General features: G+C 38.7%; 1 protein-coding gene across 2 annotated transcripts in view; it reads left to right on the top strand.

Moving 5' to 3' along the window:
- Positions 1–21,501, top strand: part of MTMR7 (myotubularin related protein 7) — a 41,936-nt gene that overhangs the window by 5,830 nt on the left and 14,605 nt on the right. For both annotated transcript variants that reach the window (XM_064418046.1, XM_064418045.1), the window contains exons 2-7: positions 5,411–5,533; positions 7,096–7,258; positions 10,350–10,507; positions 12,122–12,250; positions 15,045–15,179; positions 20,026–20,158. In XM_064418046.1, coding sequence (XP_064274116.1) covers positions 5,411–5,533; positions 7,096–7,258; positions 10,350–10,507; positions 12,122–12,250; positions 15,045–15,179; positions 20,026–20,158 — 841 coding nt within the window. The remainder of the gene's footprint in view (positions 1–5,410; positions 5,534–7,095; positions 7,259–10,349; positions 10,508–12,121; positions 12,251–15,044; positions 15,180–20,025; positions 20,159–21,501) is intronic.

Genomic DNA, 21,501 nt, shown 5'->3' on the forward strand with positions numbered 1-21,501 from the left:
TGCTGACGTCTTTCTTTATAGATCTTAGCAGACAAGAGTTTATTTTTAAGGCAAATTATTAGGTAGTTTGTTGTCTGTCTTACTATTATGAATCATTCATTATTATTTTTTCAGCTCTTATCCTCCATTTCCAACTTTAGTTCTTTAGAAAATTAAACTTGTTTAGATTTTTCTTGAATATTTTACCCCATCCTGCCAGATTTGCCCTGGGGAAACTTTTTACAATGCATCTCTTAAGGTGTCTTTGCTAAAATTTAATGATTTCCTTTTGCCTTTGTTTGACTCTTTTGACTTATGCAGTCTTCTAACTTCATAGACTGTGCATTATTTTACTGCACTTGGGAGATCTTTTCAGAGAGGGAAATATAAAAAAGTAACATGCATCAAGTACAGTTTTTATGATTCTTGCAAAATAGAATAGAAACCACATTAAAAGGCAGCATCAATTGGCAATTCAGTTTTCTTTTATTCTTACTCCAAGATCATGCAAAAAAGACCACTTATTGTATATTTTGTTTAACAAGTACAACACTACTATCTTTGTGTTGAAAAAAAAAGTAATAGCATTTGGCCTTTTACATGTAGTCTTTTTTCACTCTCAGGAATTATGCTAAAGACATGGATAGCTGGGGTCAGCCAGGGTGAAGAAAACTCAAATGTTCCGCTTGGCCTCAAACCATACCAGCTGTGCTCCTTTTTTCCCATTAGGCTGAGGCTTTTGGCTTTCACAAGCTCTTCCCTTAGCTTTTGTCTGCCAGCAGTGCTAAGGCCAGTGAGAGTCCTGTGACGAATTCCCAGGATGCAGTTTTTTCTTGCTTTTACTCGTGTGTGTAACCTCATGAGGAGAGTAGGGAAGGCTGCAGGAATCCCTGGTCAGCCTAGGAGGCCAAGGGGATGGACAAGAAGAAGTCTCTGTAGGGCTAAGTGTGTGCCCCTAGGGCCCAGCCTTGGCTTTGAGTCAACTCTTTCAGCAGCAGAGAAGTTTGTGGAAATGGCCTTTTTTTGTCCTTGAAGAATCACTGAAACTCATTTGTGCAGCCAAATTTCAAGGTTCTTTATCAGCTTATACATGAAACTTGCTTTTACAGGTTGTGGTAGAGCAATGAATTTCAAGTCTCTGAACCATAGAGAAGCTCCTGAGTGAGAACATTCCCTGCTTACCTTTAATTGGCAGCTTTATCCTGGCTGGGAGGGTTTTCTGGCCTTTCTCCTTCTTGGCATAAAGAATTAGAGGAGATTAATTAGTCAGGGCTCCTAAAGGAATGGGGAACACTTGGTGACATGGGAGCTGATCACTTTTGTTTTTGGCTGACAAACAGGCTTTTCAGCTTCTTCAAGATGCTCAGTGATAATGGGCAGGTCAGTGATGACCATGGCAGAACTAGCTGTTCAAGTGTCTTCTACTTCAGGTTAGCTAATGCATGGGAAACAAACACATAGACTTAAAACCTACGTAGTGAGAAAAAGCTCTTTGAGATTTTTTTTTCCTAATTCAAAATTTAATTTTATTGGAAAATCCTACAGTAGAGGCCATTTTGTGTCAGATAGCACGTCCATGCTGCACATGAGCTTTGCTGTGACAGGATGCTCCAGTTCTGGCCAGTCTGCCATACAGCTTCTCCTTTCCCTGCTCAGTCTGAGCCCACAGTCAGAACTGATCCTGTGTTTATCTGAAAATGCTTTCCCATGTAGAACTGTGAACAGCCTGGAATAGTAGCAGTAACTTCTGCACTGTTTTGAGATGCTGACGTGTTTGAAGACATTGAAACAGCTTAAAGTGAGGACGAAGGTAGCATATTCATAAAGCATTCAAAAATAGGCAATGCAGTCGAAACTTATAAAAGAAGTTATTTAAACTAAAAATGAAAACAAATTAGGGTACTTGAATATTTTTAGGAATAATGTTTTGGCACGCAGACTTTTCCAAATACTTTCAGGGTCATATGCTTGCTGTTCTTCCTTAGGTGGGAGTCCCGTTGAAACTGGTGGGAGTTGTGCCTGAATAAAACTTTGGCCCGTGATTTTCCCTAATATGACATTTTTTTCTTGAATGACCTCCTGACAACCTTGTTTGTAAGTCATTTGTCATGTTTATTCTCTGAGTAAAAAGTGCCTTCCATCTGTTCTTAATCTGTGCTCCCTTTAACTTCTATTTTTGCCTCCTTTTTTCTGTCATCTGTGTTGCATTGGAAATAGACTTTCTGGGCAACTTTATTTATCTCTATGTAAGCGGTTGTAGTTGTAGCAGTGAATCTCCTGGTGGTCTTCTCTTTAGGCCTAGACAACCGCAGGCATCAGGAAAGAAAAATAAAAAGAGAAAAAATAAAGAGGCAAGAGCTTTGAATTAATTATTTAAATTATGGTAGTTTTACTTAGATGCCCCTCTCTAGACTACCTTGGCTAATGTTTTCTTTCTAACTCCTTGTGGTCTTCCAGCTCTCCGCTTTACAGACTTGTGTTTTCCGATCTGGTCTCTCACACCAGCTGTTCATTTCAGGTGAAGCACATGTGATGGTCTATGCTTTTTCCTGACACGTTAGTACATACATAATTTCCTACATTCTCCAATAAAGTCTACAGTTGTTTTGGTGAAAAAGTGGAGCATTGTTTTATAGGAAAAAACCAGAAAAATAATTATTATATCTTTCTGATATAAATTTTGGCAATTAATGCCGATTTCTCAGCATGCTGTGACTTTTTAGACAGAAATAATTTCTTCCAAAGCACTATTGCTATGTGTGCTCCCCTCTTGTGGAAATGAACATATTCCCATTCCCTCTATTCCCAGACTCTCTAGGTTTAAAGAAACTGCTGGACATGTCTTTCTTTTCATGACTGGGAGAGTGCAGAAGAAGGAAGAAGGCTCATTCTCTGAATCCTTTGATCAGCAGAGTGAAATCTAAGATTGAGCAATGTCTCATTATACTGATGGACTAAATTTATCTTTATTAAATACAAGATAATGCACATGGGGGGTAGATCTTAACTTATGTATGCAGGCATGACTAAGAGTTACAGTTGCTAGTTCTAAAAAAGACAAGAACAAAAAAAACCCCAAAACTAACCCAAACCCCAGCTTTTTCAGCAGAAGACAAAAAAGCAAGCGATGTTTGAGAACTTTTAAAAACTAAATAAGAAGCAAAACAGCAAACATTGCCATTCCATTACATAATCACAAGTGTGGAAAAACTTGTCTGGAACAGCTTCCATAAAGGTCACAACTATGTAAAGTTGGGCTCTTCACTCTTGGAACATGAGGGAAGGATCTGTACGAGCACATGTGGCACACAACTGGTGACAGATTCAAAAAGAGCAGGAGGAAGGGATTCTATTGTACAATGTATAGCTGAAAGGTGAAGTTCACTCTCACAGGGTGTTACAGATGCCAATAAGTTACAGATATACAAAATGTTATTTTAATGAAATGAATGGAATGTAAACACAGTTAAAAAGTGTGACCTCATCTTAGGAAGGCCCCAGAGCTGGGCTGAGATCCTGAGGGAGCATGAGTACATGCCTGCCCCTCTCCCCTCAGCTGCTGCAACTGTCTGTTCTTGAGAGATGAACTGCAGGGAGAGGTGAATTCTGATCTCCGTGCTGTAGCCACTGCCTTTGCTTTGATGAAATCAGACTTACCACACAGCTCTTACTGCAACTGTTCCTGTTCATTCAGATCCAACCTTTAATTTATTTGTAACTCTGTATTAAAAAAAAAACAAACAAAAAACCAACAAATCACAACCAGAGAGGAGCTTTGTTGGTTAGCATTTTTCATTCATGGGGCTGTGATTGATGAGTGGGGAAGGATGTGATCCAGGAGGTCTGGAAATTGATCCCTCAGCCCTGTCCTGCTGTGTGCATGCCTGCTTTGCTTGTGTTTCATGGCCCATGCTAGCTCACTTTGTAGGCTGGGGTGGGTGATGAGTGCCTTGTGCAAGATCAGTGCCTGTGCAGCAGAGCCCTTGCTGGCTGGGCTGCAGTGTAGGGACCTTTGTTCATCCAGACAATGCTGATTTTTATTGGTTTTGTGGGTTCCTTTCATAAATGCACTGCCTACATTTTTCTTTTGTATCATCCCTCCTCTTTTGCTTGCTGCTCAGTGCGTGCTTGGTTAATATTGTATTTCTTCCATTCCTTCTCAAGCCAATATATGACCTCTGAAGTAGATGGCCCTGGGAAAAGACTTCATCCATGCTTTCTAGCAGGCTTTTTTGTTTAAATAAATAGCTTTATTTTTGTTTAAAACAGATTATAACTGGCCTTGAGGGAGATGACTCTGCTTCAATAATGGTTTGATTTTAGGCATTTTAGTACTAAACTAGCTTATTCTCATTTTAAGGTTTTCTTCATTCCTGTTTTTAAAATAGTGCAATGTATTTGGAATACACATTGCAAACATGTGATTGTCAGATGCTGGCATTCTGTTTTTCAGGAAAATCAACTAATAATAGTTTTAAATTGTTTAGTAGGAGATCCATCAAACCCATGGTAGCAAACTGGTAACTGTTTTGGACAGGTTTTATCCCACTGAATATCCAGCTTGTTGATTTTTAAAATTATTCTAGTTCTCAGTCAGAAATCATGGAAGCCTAGAACAATTTGTGTCCTAAGGGACCTTAAAGATCATCTAGTTCCTACCCCTAATAGGTGCCTATAGCACATGCCATATACACAATACTAATGATGTATGAGTCACAAGCTGGTGATCTGAGAGTTAATAATGTGTTATAGACTCTCCTGTTGTCAGGAGTGCAGCAAAGGCAGAATGCCCATTTTGTGCCCAAGGTGGGAGAGCAGTGGAAGTGGAGCTCTTTAGTCCCATTGAAAAGTTACTGAAGGCAAAAGCTTCCAGTGGGACCTCTGCTGTCAGCCCTAACAGGAATGTAGGGACCAACATCAAAATGTTTCTTTTTAACTATTTTAAACTCTTTTAACATTGTTTTAAATCTTAACAGAGATTTTCATAGGAGAAATTTGTCTGATTGAGACGCATTGAAGAAAGACACTCTACCAGCATTATCTCCTACTTATTATTTAAATTTAGCTGGAATGGCTTGAATGGAGCTAGAGTTTAACTGAAGGACAGGCCCTGCCTTGCTGTCACAGGGTTTTGGTAAGATGAGATCACAAGGAAGAACTTAAGTGAGAAATTGTCTTTGGAAGTGTTAAGTAACAGGTTTTTGGATACAGAGGTACCACAAGAGAGGGGAGAAAAGGAAAATTAAGGAAGATCTGGAAATAAATTACATAATCACATTTTCTCATATAGTTATACTTCTTTGATATTTAATGTTGTGCTGAAAAGAACTTTGTAATATACAAAATGTGAACATTGGGCTCTCACTATTGAGCTTTCTGTCATAGCCTAATAATTCTTTTTTTTTTTTTCCTCTGTCACTTTTTTGTATAGGTGGAAAATGTTAGATTACTTGATCGTTTATCTTCAAGAAGAGCTGTGGTGGGAACCTTGTATTTAACAGCTACTCATGTCATATTTGTGGAGAATGGTTCTGAAACTCGCAAAGAAACCTGGGTATGAATTTTTATTGTTTCAGTTGGCTGCAAGTGCATGGCACTTTATTGATGGTGATTTGAAAATTACTTCCAAAACACTTTAAAAATAGTTATTTTGTTCATATGGATGCTTTTATGAGGGCGTGTGAAGTTCTAGCTTAGTATTTTCAAAAATTTTCAGTGGATTCTAGATATTATGGTATAGTAAGAGGAAGAGAAGGGCCTTCACTGTATGAATACCAGATGTGATTAACTGAGGAACAGTTGCTGTAAACTGCACTGTTACACCTATCATCCAGGAAGAACTGAGGGGAAATGCCTTGGATGTGAACTGCTTCCTTGGCTCTGTCGATTCTTGGCCTTCACCCTTACTGCTAGCATTGAATCAGTGGTTTTGTTGGTTTAACACTCTAATTCTTTTTATAAAGCGGTATTTTGAAATAGCTGTTTTGATTGATTGACAACATATATTGCCTTTTCTTGTTGTTTAACACCAGCCATTGGCCAGTGGCCCCACACAGCCACTCGCTCACTCCCCCAGCCAGCAGAATCAGGGAGAGAAGCTAAAGGGTAAAAGGTAGAAAATGGGTTAAGATAAAGATAGTTTAATTAGGAAAGCAAAAGCCACACACACAGGCAAAGCAAAGCATGGAACAAATTCACTATTTCCCATGGGCAGGCAGGTGTTCAGCCATCTCCAGGAGAGCAGGGCTCCATCACATGTAACAGTGAATGGGAAAGCTGAATGTCATCACTCCAAGTGTGCCCTGCTTCCTGCTTTCTTCCTTACACACTGAACATGATGTCACATGGTCTGGAATATCCCTTTGGTCATCTGGGGTCACCTGTCCTGGCTGTGTTTCCTGGCCAGCACTGCAGTAGGCCTTGGCTCCATGTAAGCAATAACAAAGCCATCTCTATATTATCAACCTTGTGTTCAGCGCAAATCCAGAACACAGCCCCATGGCAGTCACTGTGAAGGAAATTAACTCTACCCCAGCCAAAACCAGCACACATGGACACATATAGGTACAGCTGTTGCTCAGTGTCATTCATCGGAGAGTCTTTTATGTAGCTTAATTATGCAGCCCTTGTCCATTTTTGCACTAATTAACTCCATCTTCCTTTGATCCCGCTATTCATGACCAGATTTTTATTGTAATGTTTAATCTCATTTGATGCAGTATTTAAAATTATATCAGCATTACCATTCTACCCATGAGGAGGCACAATATTTTAGCCTTATGTAACTGATGCTGGTTCATCTATTCCCTGTGCAAATAGATGAAAAGAGCTTTGACAACCACTAGCTTACACTAAAGCAAGTAAACAAAAAGCTTTGGATAATGTGAGCAGGCTGATGTTTGAGCAGCTGAAACACTCCAGAAATGCCTCTTTGCAGGTGATGTATCAAGCTGCTTGAGCCTGAAGCTGGAGATAGAACCAAACTACAAGAGCAGGATCATGAGGATTTTCTGAAAGAGTAGTGGAAGCTATTGTGCCTGCTCTGCCACATCATTATAAATATTTGCTTTTCTTCTTAAACATTTGACTAGCATAACTCTTTCCAATTACCCTCAGGTTCTCCACAGCCAAATTTCCTCTATTGAGAAGCAAGCCACCACTGCCACTGGCTGCCCATTACTGATCCGCTGCAAGAACTTCCAGGTCATCCATCTGGTGATCCCTCAGGAGCGAGACTGCCATGACGTTTACATATCTCTGATACGTCTGGCTCGACCAGGTATGGGAAGAAAACAGCACAAAAATCAGCCTTCATCCTGAATAGGGAGAATTTAATGGAAGAAATGTACCTGTGCATCTTTGTCCCTTGCAGGTTAATAAAAAAGGTTCAATAGAGATGTGTTATGAGAGAAATATTGATGTAATCATTTGTAGATCAATGAAGAAAGCTTATTATAACAAGCAGTTAATTCCATAAAGTATGACATGAACTTGTATTTAAAATAATACTCTAGGGCATCATGTACCATAAAATATATTATAAAGATATATTGTGTGCAACTAATTTGCTGGATGACTTGTGTAAATGTAAATTTAGGAGAATATTCTAAATTCAGGTAAGTTTTATGTCCCTGTTGTAACAAAAACTTTACAATACATTTGGTGGTCCTGTCAAGATTTCCATTTTGACTGTGCTGTGCAGAAATTCCTTAAAATCAGTGAAAGACTTAGCAGCAAGTAGTTGTTTTATTTCACTGGGCTGCCTGTGTTTTGGCTTATTATTATCTACATTCTGAATATGCCCTGTGTGTTTCTGAATTCAGTTCAAGATGCTTTTGAAACCTTTCCCCTTTTCAATGAAAAACCAAATATTGTATCAAAGCCCAACATTTGGTTGCCTACATTATATTATAGCTCCTCTCTGCACTGTGCTCTCCTAAGACCCAACTGACAAAGCTTCAGGATTGTTTATTTTAAACTAAGACTTTATAAATATAACACCAGCTTTGGTTTTTATCATTATTTTAACAGTATGCAAAGAAATTATCTGTTGCAGTCTTTACAAAGCTGACAACAACTGGATTTAATTTTTTTCTTGCTAAGAGAGTACCAATTTTATCTACTGTGTAAAGGGGACAAAACTTGCACAGTCAACCAGCACAGCTACTGAGCTTTATAAAGCACTAATAGTAGCAGTAGTACTATATAACTGTTGCAGAAGTAACTTGGTAAGCTAGGTGATGCAGGGTGAAAGTAATCAGAGAAATTTAAAACAATTAGAAAAATTCAATCAGTGGTTCTGTTGATGAAAATCTGGATTCATTCCATGCACCTCAGCTGCAAGTACATGTTCATGTATGCTGGAAGGCACGTGATTCTGTAATCCTTTTTCTTGGAGGCGGAGGAGGTGTGCGTGCTGCTATGCACCAGAATAATGAAAGGAAGAATAGCTGAGGACCCTGAATACCAGTTCAGTGACTGACTGCAGTGGACAAGAAGGTCTGAGGAAAGAAGATGCAGTAACAGCACTGCAGAATTAGCTCTTTGCATAGTTTAACTGCACAGCAGTTTTCCTTCTCCAGCAACCGATCTTATTGTGATTTGAGACAGGATATGTTCTTGCCTACCTACTCAAAATTAGAAGGCTCTGATTCAAGCTGAGTCATTTGTACCTGACAGTGCTATTCCCTGTCATTTTGTCAGGGCATGAAGCTGTACTTCCTTTGGATATGATGGTTACTCAGCATTAGAAGGTATTTTTTACTCCACAAGCAGATAATTTGACCTATACAGGCTCTATTTTCTATTCTCTGCCTGTTCTTTTCATTCATTCCTGAGAGAATGTTACTCATGTTGTATACCAGCTTAAAATGTTCTATGCTATCTGATGTCCTAGTTACAGTAAAGGTGGAGGTTATGCCTAATTTTATTTTTGCTAGAATTTAAATAAGGTCAAGCCGTCAGCTGAATTTGGCCTTTTTGCTTAATTAAGCCATTTTGTAAAACAAGCTGACCATAAGATACTACATATTTAATAGCAGGATTGCAGATGTTTATGGAAAAATTACTGAAAGATTGGGAAAGGTCCTATAAGTACTGGCAAAGATGTGGTAAGGCACTGACTACTAATACTTGAACATTTCTGTTACTATGTGCAGATACCATCATATGGTAATACTTATAATGTTGAGGATACATAGGCAGATTTTTAAAGGCTTTGCTTGTGCCTGTGGACCACAGGTCCATTGGAAAGAAAATCCAGATGCTTCTGACAACAAAGCAGTGAAAACAGGAGCTCAGATTGCTGCTAAAAGCTCAGCTTGGATTTATGGATTGTGATGAAACTTTAGGTTAACATGGGAGAAATAAACGAGACTGTCTTCCTAATCTGTGCCATACCAGAAGTTTGAAATTAGAGAATACAGGAGTTTAAACTGCTGGAAAATGTGGAAAACATTCTCTTCTTTCTCCCTACTCAAGACTTTGTTGATTTTCAGTATGTTCCTGACAGAGTTAACATGAACATCCCAGCAACAGCTGCAATTCAATGGCAGTGGTGTCTGGCTGCCACTGGTCACCAGGATTAGGATTAATTAAATGCATATATATGCCTAAAAAGTTTCAAAACTCTAGCACCACCAAACTATCATATATGGTATGTGGTTGTGGGGGACAGGTGACATAGCTGCTTAAACCACTTCCTGGTCACGATAAAATATTTGATGTAGCATGTGCATCTTTTATGCTATTACATCATGTGCATCTCGAATGCATTTGCTAATAATTCAAGGACAGAATTTTGCAGTCCACAAAACTGATTTCATTGGATCTATTGGAAAGCTTCCTAATTAGGGACAATGACTACTGAGGTTTTCTTTTCATTTTTGGAAGAATGTTCTGCAAAGTCCATTGTTCATATCTTTTTTCTTTGCCACAGAATGGATGTTACATTAATAAAGGGATTTCTAAAATACCTCTAGACAGCAAATTCTTTTGAAGAATGAGTGCTTACTCTGGCACTGGCTTTAGTTTTCTCTGGATGAAAGCATATTGCTGACATTTTGTCTTTGTGCCGGGGAAAGTTTTTACAAATCTACTGAAGACTAGCAGAACCGTATATTTTAAGTAGCACTTCTCTTAAGGCACATGCATTGCAACATATACAAAAATAACAAAAGAGCATGTACTTTCAAAGTTTACTGGACAGTAGATATAAAGCAGGAGATGTGCTTTTGTAAAGCAAAGTGTACTCTTTGAAAGGAAGCTGCATCAAGGTCCGTGCCAAGTGCTGGTTTTGAAGTGTGATTTCAGGATGAGAAATCTGAAGTCGTTTAGCCTTTCTGTTTCTTTACTTATGTTTTTTTCCCCAGTGAAATATGAAGAGCTGTATTGCTTCTCCTTCAATCCAAAATTAGATAAAGAAGAACGAGAGCAAGGGTGGAAGCTTGTGGACCTCAATGAAGAATATAATCGGATGGGTGTTCCAAACAGCTACTGGCAGATTAGTGATGTAAACAGAGACTATGGAGTAAGTTGTTGTGATTTTTCTGTCACAGAGGCTGTCTGTACAACAAAGCAGCAGCCTGATGAGGACCACCACAGTGCTTAGTGGCAGTATCTCTTTCTGCTCAGTTCTGTATACACATATAGTAAGGTGCAGTTACTCTACTACTTCACGTTACTGTACTGCTTCAGATAAAATGGCACACAGTAAGTGAGAGAAAGGATGGGTCTTCATTTAACAGATGTGGAAATGAAGAGCAGAAAACAAGTCCACTGTATTTTAAATGTTAGAGTTCAGCTGCCTGGGAAGAAGCTTAAATCATACCTAAGGTTATATGTGTGAATAAGAGTTTCCCTGATATGTAGGGCTATGTAAAATTACTACGTAGTCATTTTAAGAAAATTTTAAAAAATTATTCCAGATAGAACAATTGGCAATATTTTTTTCCTCCCTGGCTGTTCCCACACTCCTTTTGAAGCATCTGTGATTGACTGCCAGTGATTTTCATAGTGGTCCTATATGTCATATATCTTCGTAGCTGCCTGCTGTCCTGCCTCATTCGGTCTTGTACGATTGAAGTTTTTAACCTTTTAATGTTAATTAATTGTGAGAAATAATAACCAATATATTTTTGAAAGAAGTTTGTCTATGCACTCCATTGGTTCTGTTGCTGGAACACATCCATGTTAAGGAAGCACTGTGACATTCTCAGAGAAGACTGAATGTGCTATCAGGGTTTGTTTTCTTTTTGTTAAAATGAGTGGGAAAAAATGTATGATCTCTTTTAAGATAAAGTGTAGAAAAAATGTCATGATGAATAAAATCCAGTTCACCACAGCAGCAATGTAACCACAAACCCTTCCTTTCCTTTCTCTTTCATTACATATCTCTTGACTCAGAAAATAATTTCTTCCTGGCCATCCTTAGTACTTTAGTCATCTCAGAAAGTCAAAGGGAGATACTGAATATCCTTCTGACCCCAGTCAGAATGCTACAGACAATATCAGGAAAAGGGGGTAAAAACAGGATTACATCTGTGGTCTAACTTGTCTTCACAAGTAATCTGGGGCTTTTTTTGCAGGCACATCTTGTTCCTCTCAGAAGTGGTAGGCATTGTCAGGGCTGCTTGCCTTTTTGTAGCCTCATTTCATGTGGCTTAATTTCTTGTTGCCATGTCCCTATTTTTGTCCTTTTCCTTTATTATCAAATTTTCTGAAAAATTTGGCTCTGTTGTCCCCTCCCATTATTGTTTCCTCCCAGCAGAATGTTTGAGAGCTTCACCCACTCCCATCCTTATTCCCAAATTCGGCTACAGAGGATACTGTGGCTGTAAATCCAACCAAAGGTAACAATAAATCCTTTCTGGGATGAATGTGTGTTAAACCTGTCTGTTCTCAACAAGACATGAATTAACACTTGGAAATACAGCCCTTCAACCATTTTCTTACAGTTTTTCCATCTGTAAGTTACGATTAACACTTTCCAGCTTCAAAATAATGTTTTGAGGAATGGCAGTGATATGTATACAATAATAACAGACTATTCCCGGATGTTAGAGTTCCTTGGTATTTTGATTTTGCTGTGGAAATGGCTAATGCTACTTGTACATTGTAGACCAAACAGAGTTTCCTTCCACAGGTCTGTGACTCCTATCCTACAGAAGTCTATGTACCAAAGTCTGCAACTGCACATATCATAGTGGGGAGTTCCAAATTTCGCAGCCGAAGGCGTTTCCCAGCTCTTTCCTACTACTGCAAGGGCAACAATGTAAGTGTGAATTTGCAGCCTCAAAGTGTTTGCTTATTTTGGCCTTGGCCTCATAATTCTTCTAGTAAGGTTTTGCAAGACAAAATCAGTGTTTATTTAATTTTGAAACAATATATTAGTGTAGGCTGGTTAGTGTGGTTAGTTCATTAATAGACATTTAATATAGGCATTTAAACCCCGTTTCATCATTTAGCTAACACAAAAAATATGTGTGATCCCTGTATCACAAGGAAGTGGAGTAGTACAAGAGGCCCTGAGACATGGCTGGCAGAGCAGTGAAGGCCAGTAGCAGGCAGCTTAGTACCTGATTGGGAGAACAGACCAGTTTTGGATCTGGCAGCCCGAGAGCAAGCTGAGGAGGTCAGGAATTATACTTGCATCAGTTAGAGAATCAGGAGCATCTTTTCAAGAAAAGCTCTGTGAAAAGATACAGAAAGGATGGATATAAAAGATACTAAATTCTGGCTGAGTAGTAGGTTGTGGTTTTTGGTTTTACTGGAGAGACTCTCCTTGTCTGCAAGAGTGAGGAGTTCCACCTTGCCCTCTCCATAGCAAACATTCTCAGGGCTGAGCAAGGAACATCTTCACTTGTCTATAACCATTTGGAATAAAACCCAGTACCTAGACTACTTGTATTTCTGTTTCTGGCAGCTGAGGTGAGCAAGGAGACCCTTAAACTAAAAAAAAAAAACTGAGTGATTTTACATTTGTGTTTCAGCCCCTTAGGGACTGCCTTAGCTCAGCTGTCATTACCAGTTCGGAGAATCGTGTCCCCTTTGTACTCTCAAAGGATCTGTGTGACTCCTGCTTCAGTCCGGAGTGGCACTGAGAGGTCTTCCCTAGTGTTGGGGGAAGGTCAGGACCTTCCAAGAGACAGAGCTAGTCTGGGCTTACAGGGTATCTGTAGCATTTACCACACAGGCTGGGACATATTTCTGCAGAATGTCACAAGCACGAATCATAAGCTACAATCTCCATGAAAATCTTGCATTTACAGCAGCCCTTATCATAGATTTAAGCTTCAGAAGAAAGCAATGAGAAATTACTTTTACTCCTTTACCCTGCATTCCATCAGAGCATTTCTTCCATAAAGATCTGTGAATTTTACAATGAAGTAGAGAATAGGAAGATTTAAATACTAAGTACAATCTCTGCATAAATTAATTTTTTTTTTAACATTTTGTTCAGGTCAATTTTTTCAGAGTTAATCACTTTGCCTGATCAACTATGTCCAAATATAGATATCTAGGATTCAAAACACTTGGACATTTCCAAATCTCAGTGAAAAATAAGGTTTCAGGGACAGGTAGATTACCATAGTAATTCATCTTGGATGAGTTTCATATTTCAGCCTGAATGTTTTCCCTGCTGTGGTTGAAGTTCAGGGTAATGTTCAAAGTACTAGGATCTGAAGTATTGTGTTTACTCCTGGAACCTTTATAGTTTGAAGAGCTAGGAAAAACAGTGTTTTCCTAGGACAAGGAAATACCTCCTTGTGAGTTTGGAGGTTGCCAGTAAATAGAGTAATGGGCAGGAAAGGGGTAAGATTTAACAGCAGTTTGGGAAGAGCCTGCTGCATGCAGAGGAGACATGTACCACTCATTCAGTCCTTCATAGACAGAATTTTCACACAGCTCCTTCGTCCAGACAAATTCAGTGGTGATGTGACACCTCTGCATCTTAAAAAGTCTGTGTGAATATGATAAGATCAAAGTCTGCAACTATCTGTTCAGTTTATGCAATAGCACGTAACAAATCACTGGAATATGTGCTGATCAGAAGACTAAATAACAAGAAACTGTTTGCAAAACCATTAATAAAGTATGAACAGGGTCTCACACAATTCTGGGTTTCTCTCTTAAAGACCCATACTTTACTGAGTAGCTACTTGTAGTTCAAAGATGTGACTTAAAAAAGCATGTCCTTTCTCACAGTAATAAATAATCTGTAGGACAGCCTGCACAAGTTGTGACCTTCAGTAGGCAGATTCTCTTCATGCTTATGTTCAGTGCTTAGAAAGTGCGTATATTATCCCCTTGCCTTCTATAAATCTAGCTGTCCTCTGCCTAGCAAAAATAAAAACCTCCCTCCCCACCTATTTCACATTTTGTTTCTTCTTTCCTGGTTTCATCTGGAAAGAAAGTGATCTTGATGGGTCAGTGGCGAAGCTCTCTTCACTGAAGCCTCCTTCAGTAGCCCTGGTTAATACAAGTGCTCCAGGAGTGAGGCTGCCTGACCCACTTCTTACGCAGTGAGGTCTTTTTCCTAAAGTAGTGCTAAAAATACCCCATCATTGCTGATCTGTTTGCATGTCATACATTTTTGTTTCTGGGTCTCATGCTGTCAGGCTGTTTAGTAAAGCAGGCACTGGTGTAGGTTGGGTGTAATCAGTCTGGTACCTGGTCAGTGTGAGTACAAAAGGACCTGTTCCTTATGTTATGTCAGTGTTCTCATTATTTAAAGGCTGTACTCATCCTCAAGATATCACCTTTCAGGAATTATTCCATATTAGGGAAATACAATACTTAAAATAGCTCTAAAATTCAGATTCAAGACTATACATGGGCCAATGGGGTTGTATTGTTTTAATGCTTCCTTGCCTTTAAAAAAATAATATATTTATTAACATGTAATTAAAAATAATGCATTTATTAATTTTACCATTCTGCCTTTCTCATGTAATTGTACATCTATGTAAACATCCAGTGATCTGGTTTTATAAATGCTTTTGGATGCTAAATAATTTGTACTTTATAATTCTGTAAGGTTTTTTTGTTTGCCATCTTTTCTGCAGGCCTCCATATGTAGAAGCAGCCAGCCTTTATCTGGCTTTAGTGCTCGGTGCCTTGAGGATGAACAGATGCTCCAGGCCATCAGAAAAGCCAATCCAGGAAGTGATTTCATATATGTTGTTGACACTCGGCCCAAAGTAAGTACATTTAATTTCTTGCACATAGCAAGACTGAGTCTGGGCTGAATCCATTAGGGAAGACACACAACCTAAGTGACTGACCAAGTCACTTCTGGTCTTAGTTGCACCTGTCTACCTCCACAGGTACATGAGGATTTATCAGGGGAATCTTAACTAGGAACCTTGACCACATTATTATCTCTGGGAGAATGTTATTCTTTACACTGAGCCTTTCCCTTTTCTTGTTCCTAGCAAAATGTCAAGATACAGAAAAATAAATAAGGTGTAGTTGTAACTGTTTACACACACAAAGGAGCTATCAAGTAAGTATATTTCTGATGAGACTGGCAAAATGAATTCCCATTATAAGATGTATTTGCAATTGTTTGTAGTGTTGCAGACCTCTGACTGTTATACTGTAATTCTCCATGAATGATTTCTCCTGGAAGTGTGAAAATTCCAATGACCCCTGCATAAGGCTAAAGAAAGACAAGTCACTGAGATCACAGGAATGGAAGAGACCTTTAAATATCTTCAGCACTTTCTTGGTTTTGAGAGACAATCTGAAATATGATAAATAATGACATCAGATGCCATATCTATAGTTGATTAAAAACCTCTGGCCAAGAAAAAAGTTAAAAAAAAAATGCTATGGAGAAATATAGAAACTTAATAATGATCTAGAAAAGATTGGAAGCTAAGAAAACTTTGTGTCAAAATTGTCATACTAGCAAACAGCTCAAGGTGATAAAGACTAGATAGTCTTCAGTATCTGGAGGTGAGACTAGGGGTATGTTCTTTCTTCTACTATCAGCAACTTTCCTCTTGAAGTTACCAAAGCCTCTGAAGAAAAGAAACTAAAGAGGCAAACCTCCACAGAATCCCTTGTAGGTATAGGATTAGCTATAGCATGGGAAAAAGGAAAAAACAAAACAAAACAAAACAAAAAAAACCCAGAATAAATGTTTGAGGAAAAGGAGCAAGGAAGCAGTTTCATTATCCTGAGATCAGAAGACAGAGGGGCAAGGGCAAGATGGGTAAAACTGAGAAACATGAGAAATGGAGTGGGAAGCGCAAAGCCGGCAGAGCTGGAGCAGATACAAGGAACCTGCATGGCTGGTGACTGACTGAAGGCATGAGCCTTGGGGGGAAGCTGCTGTGAGTGCTCACAGCTCCAATGGGAGGCAGTGGCCATAAAATGAGGGCCTTGGCATGTCTCATTGACCCAAGTCACACCAAGGGCTGTGTAATCTGGTAACTACTTTTACCTTCAGTTCCCTCTGTTTTGTTGGGAAGACGAGGATGCTACCAGCTTACTTGTGGTCCTGAAGTGAGTGAATTGTAATGAGCACTAGGAAAGGATGGTACCATTGTGTTCAGAAAGGGCATTAGACATGAAATGCAGACCTAGCTGACCAAATAATGCTTGTTTAACAGTTTTCTCTGGGTAGTAATAGTTATAACTTGTTTCCTGTCTGATGATAGTGGTATTCTTCCCTATTTAAGGCAGTTGATTTATTGCTAATGACATACTGACTTGGTTATTAATAATGCTTTACCAGGTAGTAACAGGAATGAGCCATCCTTTAATTTTTTTTCTGGTAAATTATTTTGAGACATCTTCTGTGTGCAGTGAAAAAAGCCCATACTTTGTGGAATGTACAGAGAGACTGAATAGGCTCACTCAGCTGTGAATGCCAGCATATTCCCAGCAATGCTGGCTTCTTCAGGAGCTAGTCAGGAGATGAAGACTGTTTGTTTTCACTTAACTGTTTTGTAAAAAAAAATGTTTTGATGTAAAGAAATATGTACCAGATTCCTACTACTCTCTGTGCAGCAAAAATGGACAGATCTACAAAGCTCCTGTGATCCCAGATGCCAAATACAGCCTTGTTACAATTTTGCACGTGATAATGCATTTATAGATGTAGAGCATATAGCAATGGATAGGTATTGGTGGAAGTGCTTCCTGGCATTCCTCAGGGAACCTTTAACAAATGTAAAGATAAGATATCCACTCTGGTGGAAGGCTTTCCATTCCTGTAGGCAGCTAAAAAGCTGCTTGCCTCTTGTATATCCCATTTCTCTTAAGAACCAGTTCCTTATAAAGATCATGAATGTTGATGGATTCTTCAATTCAGCATTTCCAAGTGCTCTTCCCTCATTGCACTTCATAATTTAGAAACAAAAGATTTGTCTGTGGAAGGAGGCTTTGTTTCCACTTCATTTGAATATGTTAGGGTGACCAAATACAAATTTACTTACGCCACTCATTTCTCTATGTAATTACAGAAGAAGCTAATGTAGACTTAGTGTTTATGACTAAAAGACATTATTTCCATAATCTTTATAACAAGACTTGACTTGGTTATCCTCCAGATTAAAGAAAATGCCAGGAAATCTTGCAAGTGTGGCCTTCTACCTTTACAGGCTGTATCCCCATATTCACTGAGATTAATCAAGGACATGCACAATTTAGATAGCTTCACAACAACTATTTTAAGAGCAACAGATGGAATTTTGGTAGATGATGTGGAAAAGTTGTTAGTAAATATTATGGCAGCTGCAAGTTTGGCAACTGACAGTATTTAAAATAAATGAGTGTCAGAAAGCCTTGCAAATTTAACCTTATATTTATTTACTTTCAAAGAGTGCTATTTCAGATTGCCCTTTAAGAAAGGATATTTGTGATAAAATTGCTCTGCTGCAGGAACAGTTAATGGTATTTATGTGCTGAGTGCTGGGTTAGTTAGAGGATAGATGTTTTTCATTTAGGCTTTCAGGGGTTTGTGGTGGCTGAGACTCGTGTGTACAGATCTTTCTTCCTGAAGCTATGGGCTGCTGCAGAGAGAGACTGCCTCATGTTGTTTATAGCAGAACACTGATGTCAATTTCAAAAGAGAAAGATTAGGATTCAGCAGATCATTTATATCTTTGTAACAAGTCACACAGAGGACTCTGTCCTTAACTGACATGCTGTTCACAGGCTGTATCTTTTTTTTACTGTCCATTGATAGTCAAAACATCAGCAGACTGCTGGTTGATAGACAAGAGTGGAGATTCTTTGTTCGTGCTCTTTCCTGAATTGCATACTACAAATTAAAATAAATTTTGCCCAAGATTTGTATAAATCAAAAATGCTGGATTTTTGCCCAAATTCCTGTTCAGAGTATGGTTCCTTCTGTTGTGTCATGAAATTCATGCAATGTTTCAATTCCTAATGGTGGTCCACAAATGTAACTTTTGAGCTCTTTCCTTTGAAAGTTAAAATATCAGGTTTGGTCCTTGGAAACCTATTTTGACATATAGTGTAAAAAACTGGGCTTGTTCATCTTGGTTGGAGGGAGGATGCCATCAGACAATCAATCCCCAATTGTGTGTATTGGCTCCAAATTACAGTTACATATTGGGAGTATGTGTGTTTGGGGTGGAAGAGGTCAGAAAATGAGACATTCTTGTATATCTCATGATGCCATTAGCTAAGCACTGAAATATATTATTGTAAGTTTCAGATGTGACCACAGAAGCAGTGAATCAGTAGTACTGCCTGCACTATTGGGAAATAAACTGGAGACAGAGTTATCTGCACAGCCTCTTGTCCCCTAGGCAATGCCTAAAAGAGATTTCTTTTTCTTTTTCATGAGCTCTCACTGAAGTGAAGATGAGTCACTTATTGTCCAGTTGATGCCTCATGAAGTCTATATCCTTAATTATTTCTTTCTGAAATCTTTCCTGAGCAGAAGCTGTTAGTTGTGCTTGGAGGCATGGAGGTTCTGCCACTTGAGCTGCTTTGTCACTCTCAGAGCCTTCATATTTCTTGGGAAGTTAGAAGGCCCCCAGCACTACAGCAAGAATTTCACAGAAAAGCATAGACTTTATGCAAAAAGACTTTCTTTCCATTGCACAGTGAGATTTTGCTATAGGAAATTTAGAAAACAAAATAGATAGGTACTTTATAAAAGAAGAGTTTAGTTAAAAATACTTATTTTAAAAAGTACTCAATTAATTTTTATCAGCTTTAGTTTTCAGCCCAAAGATCAAAATTTGGCACAAGGAGCTTGGCAGATAGTTTTCCTTCCCACTCAAGGGTTCCAAAAGGGGGAAAATAAACATTAACCACACCCTTAATTTTATGCTTGAGAAAACTGAACTAAAGAAGTATTTAGTCACATTTCCATGCCAGGAAGCAAATAACAGATTTGAAGACAAAACTTCAATTTCCAGCTGAAAGTATTTTTGCTGAAGCACAAATAGCTGTGCATTGCAGATGGAAATTTTTGTGGTAATGCTGTCAATTCAAATATTTGTAGTCTTACATAACAAGAGCCAATTACTATAAAATTAGGAAAACCGACTCCATCTCCCTGTTCGTGATTGCAAGCTTCAAAGAAGTAAGCTGTATCAGCTTTTGGATGATTTGAGCAGTAAAATGCAGTAACTTGGGCAACACGAGTGTGCACACGCTATGAGCCAGTGGCACGGCAGATGGGACACTGCCACCTCCTGGGTGCGTTCTGCTAGTAAACATAATGCTGCTCCCGCATAAAACCAAAACTGCCCTTGAAAATTAAAACCTTCACGCTCTTGCAGAGGAACCCTGCCTAAGCCGTGCGGGTTTTGTGTTTAACCTCACTAAGGAAGTTTCACTCCCTGTGTGAAATAGGGATGTCAGAGACTCAGCAGCCCAGCGCCCTGCCATAGGCTGTAAACAGATCCCCGGTTCAGAGCCCCTTGTGTTGACACTGGCAAATGCTTCCTATTTGTCACTGACTTAAACCGCTCTGATTTATTGCTGTAGACCACAAGGTTTGTTTTGAAAATATTCTGCTACTGGTTTTCATCCAATTTGCCCTATGTTTTTCAGCTCAATGCAATGGCAAACAGAGCAGCAGGGAAGGGATATGAAAATGAAGACAACTACTCCAACATCAAGTTTCAGTTCATAGGCATTGAGAACATCCATGTTATGAGAAATAGTCTGCAGAAGATGCTTGAAGGTAATATTCATTAGAAACTAGAGGAAAAAAATTGATCCTTCTGTCAAAGAAATCAGAATAACTGCTCTGAAATCAGCAGCAGTGAAAAAGAGTATGGAAATCTTTGTCTATTGCAGCTGCATGCAGCTGCCTGCTGACTAACGGGACTTGTGCAATGGAGCATCATGGCAAATACTGGTTGGTGATTTCTTAATTGTGAAAACACCTTGGTCCTGGCTGAAATCCAGATATCATTTAATGATAAAATTAATTTTAATTCCGTACACCTTACTGCTAGTATGTCTTTTTTTGAAATTTACATTTTGATGATGAAATGAAAAAAATCCCTTATTGCTGACTTTGAGGCTAGTGGAAAATACTGATTGATTTTTTTTAGAGCTCAGAAAAACTATGGTGGGATTTTCATGTAAAGCAGTCGTGCACTTTAGACTGTGAATTTTAACAGAAACTTATTCATGCCCTGCATAGAACATATCACATCAGGTCTAGTAATGAAATTTACAGTCAATGAGTGTAACAATTAATCACCTTCAATATCCCATGGAAATGAATACCATTTGCTTTATAAATACTTAGCAGTATATAAACCAGCAAAGCTGTTCTGTCATTTCATATTTCAGTGCATAACTGTTTAGAGGTCATCTGGGAAAAGAGCAAGGATAAATAAGCCATCCTTGATTTTTAACAAGCAAATAGGAAATAGTGCTCACTTCTCCATGTCCCCATATTTACTTCATGTGCATCAACAACTTCCATCACCTCCCGGATCAACTTCATTTATCTGATTCTTGACTTGATGCTCTGCCCATGCTCTTTTTCTCTTCATCTGTCTCCCACTGAGTGCATGCAAATGTGAATTTGAAATCTAAGAAGAGCTTAAATTTTCCATGATAGGGAAGCCATGCTCTATTTTCAAATTAGACCATTTTATGGAAACCAGCATTAAAGTGTGATGCAGGTAAAATATCTGTTCACGAGAGTTTTCTTGGTCTGAGGATCTCAGGTAGGGAAACAGAAAGATTTTTTGTTCACTAGGAAGTCTTGTTTGTCTAGGAGAGAGGCTGGGTGAGTAAACAAGTCCCTTTATTTGTTCAACTCAAGACTATCAATGTTAAAATAGTAAACAACCAGTCTGGCTGCACTGGCAGTACTATGTGTAATTTTTGAGCCAAAAGTTCATGAGACTGGCCCATGGCCCAAACTTGCATGTAACAAGGTAACTTCTAATGTATTTAACACTTCAGGCTGCTTAGAGGGCACAAATTCTTAGCATCTATTTTCAAATAAGCTGTATGGTTAAAACATCTGCTTTTTTACTGGGTTTTATATTTGCTGTGTTGAAA

The sequence above is a fragment of the Passer domesticus genome, chromosome 4, assembly GCF_036417665.1.
Source record: "Passer domesticus isolate bPasDom1 chromosome 4, bPasDom1.hap1, whole genome shotgun sequence".
Lineage (NCBI taxonomy): Eukaryota > Metazoa > Chordata > Aves > Passeriformes > Passeridae > Passer > Passer domesticus.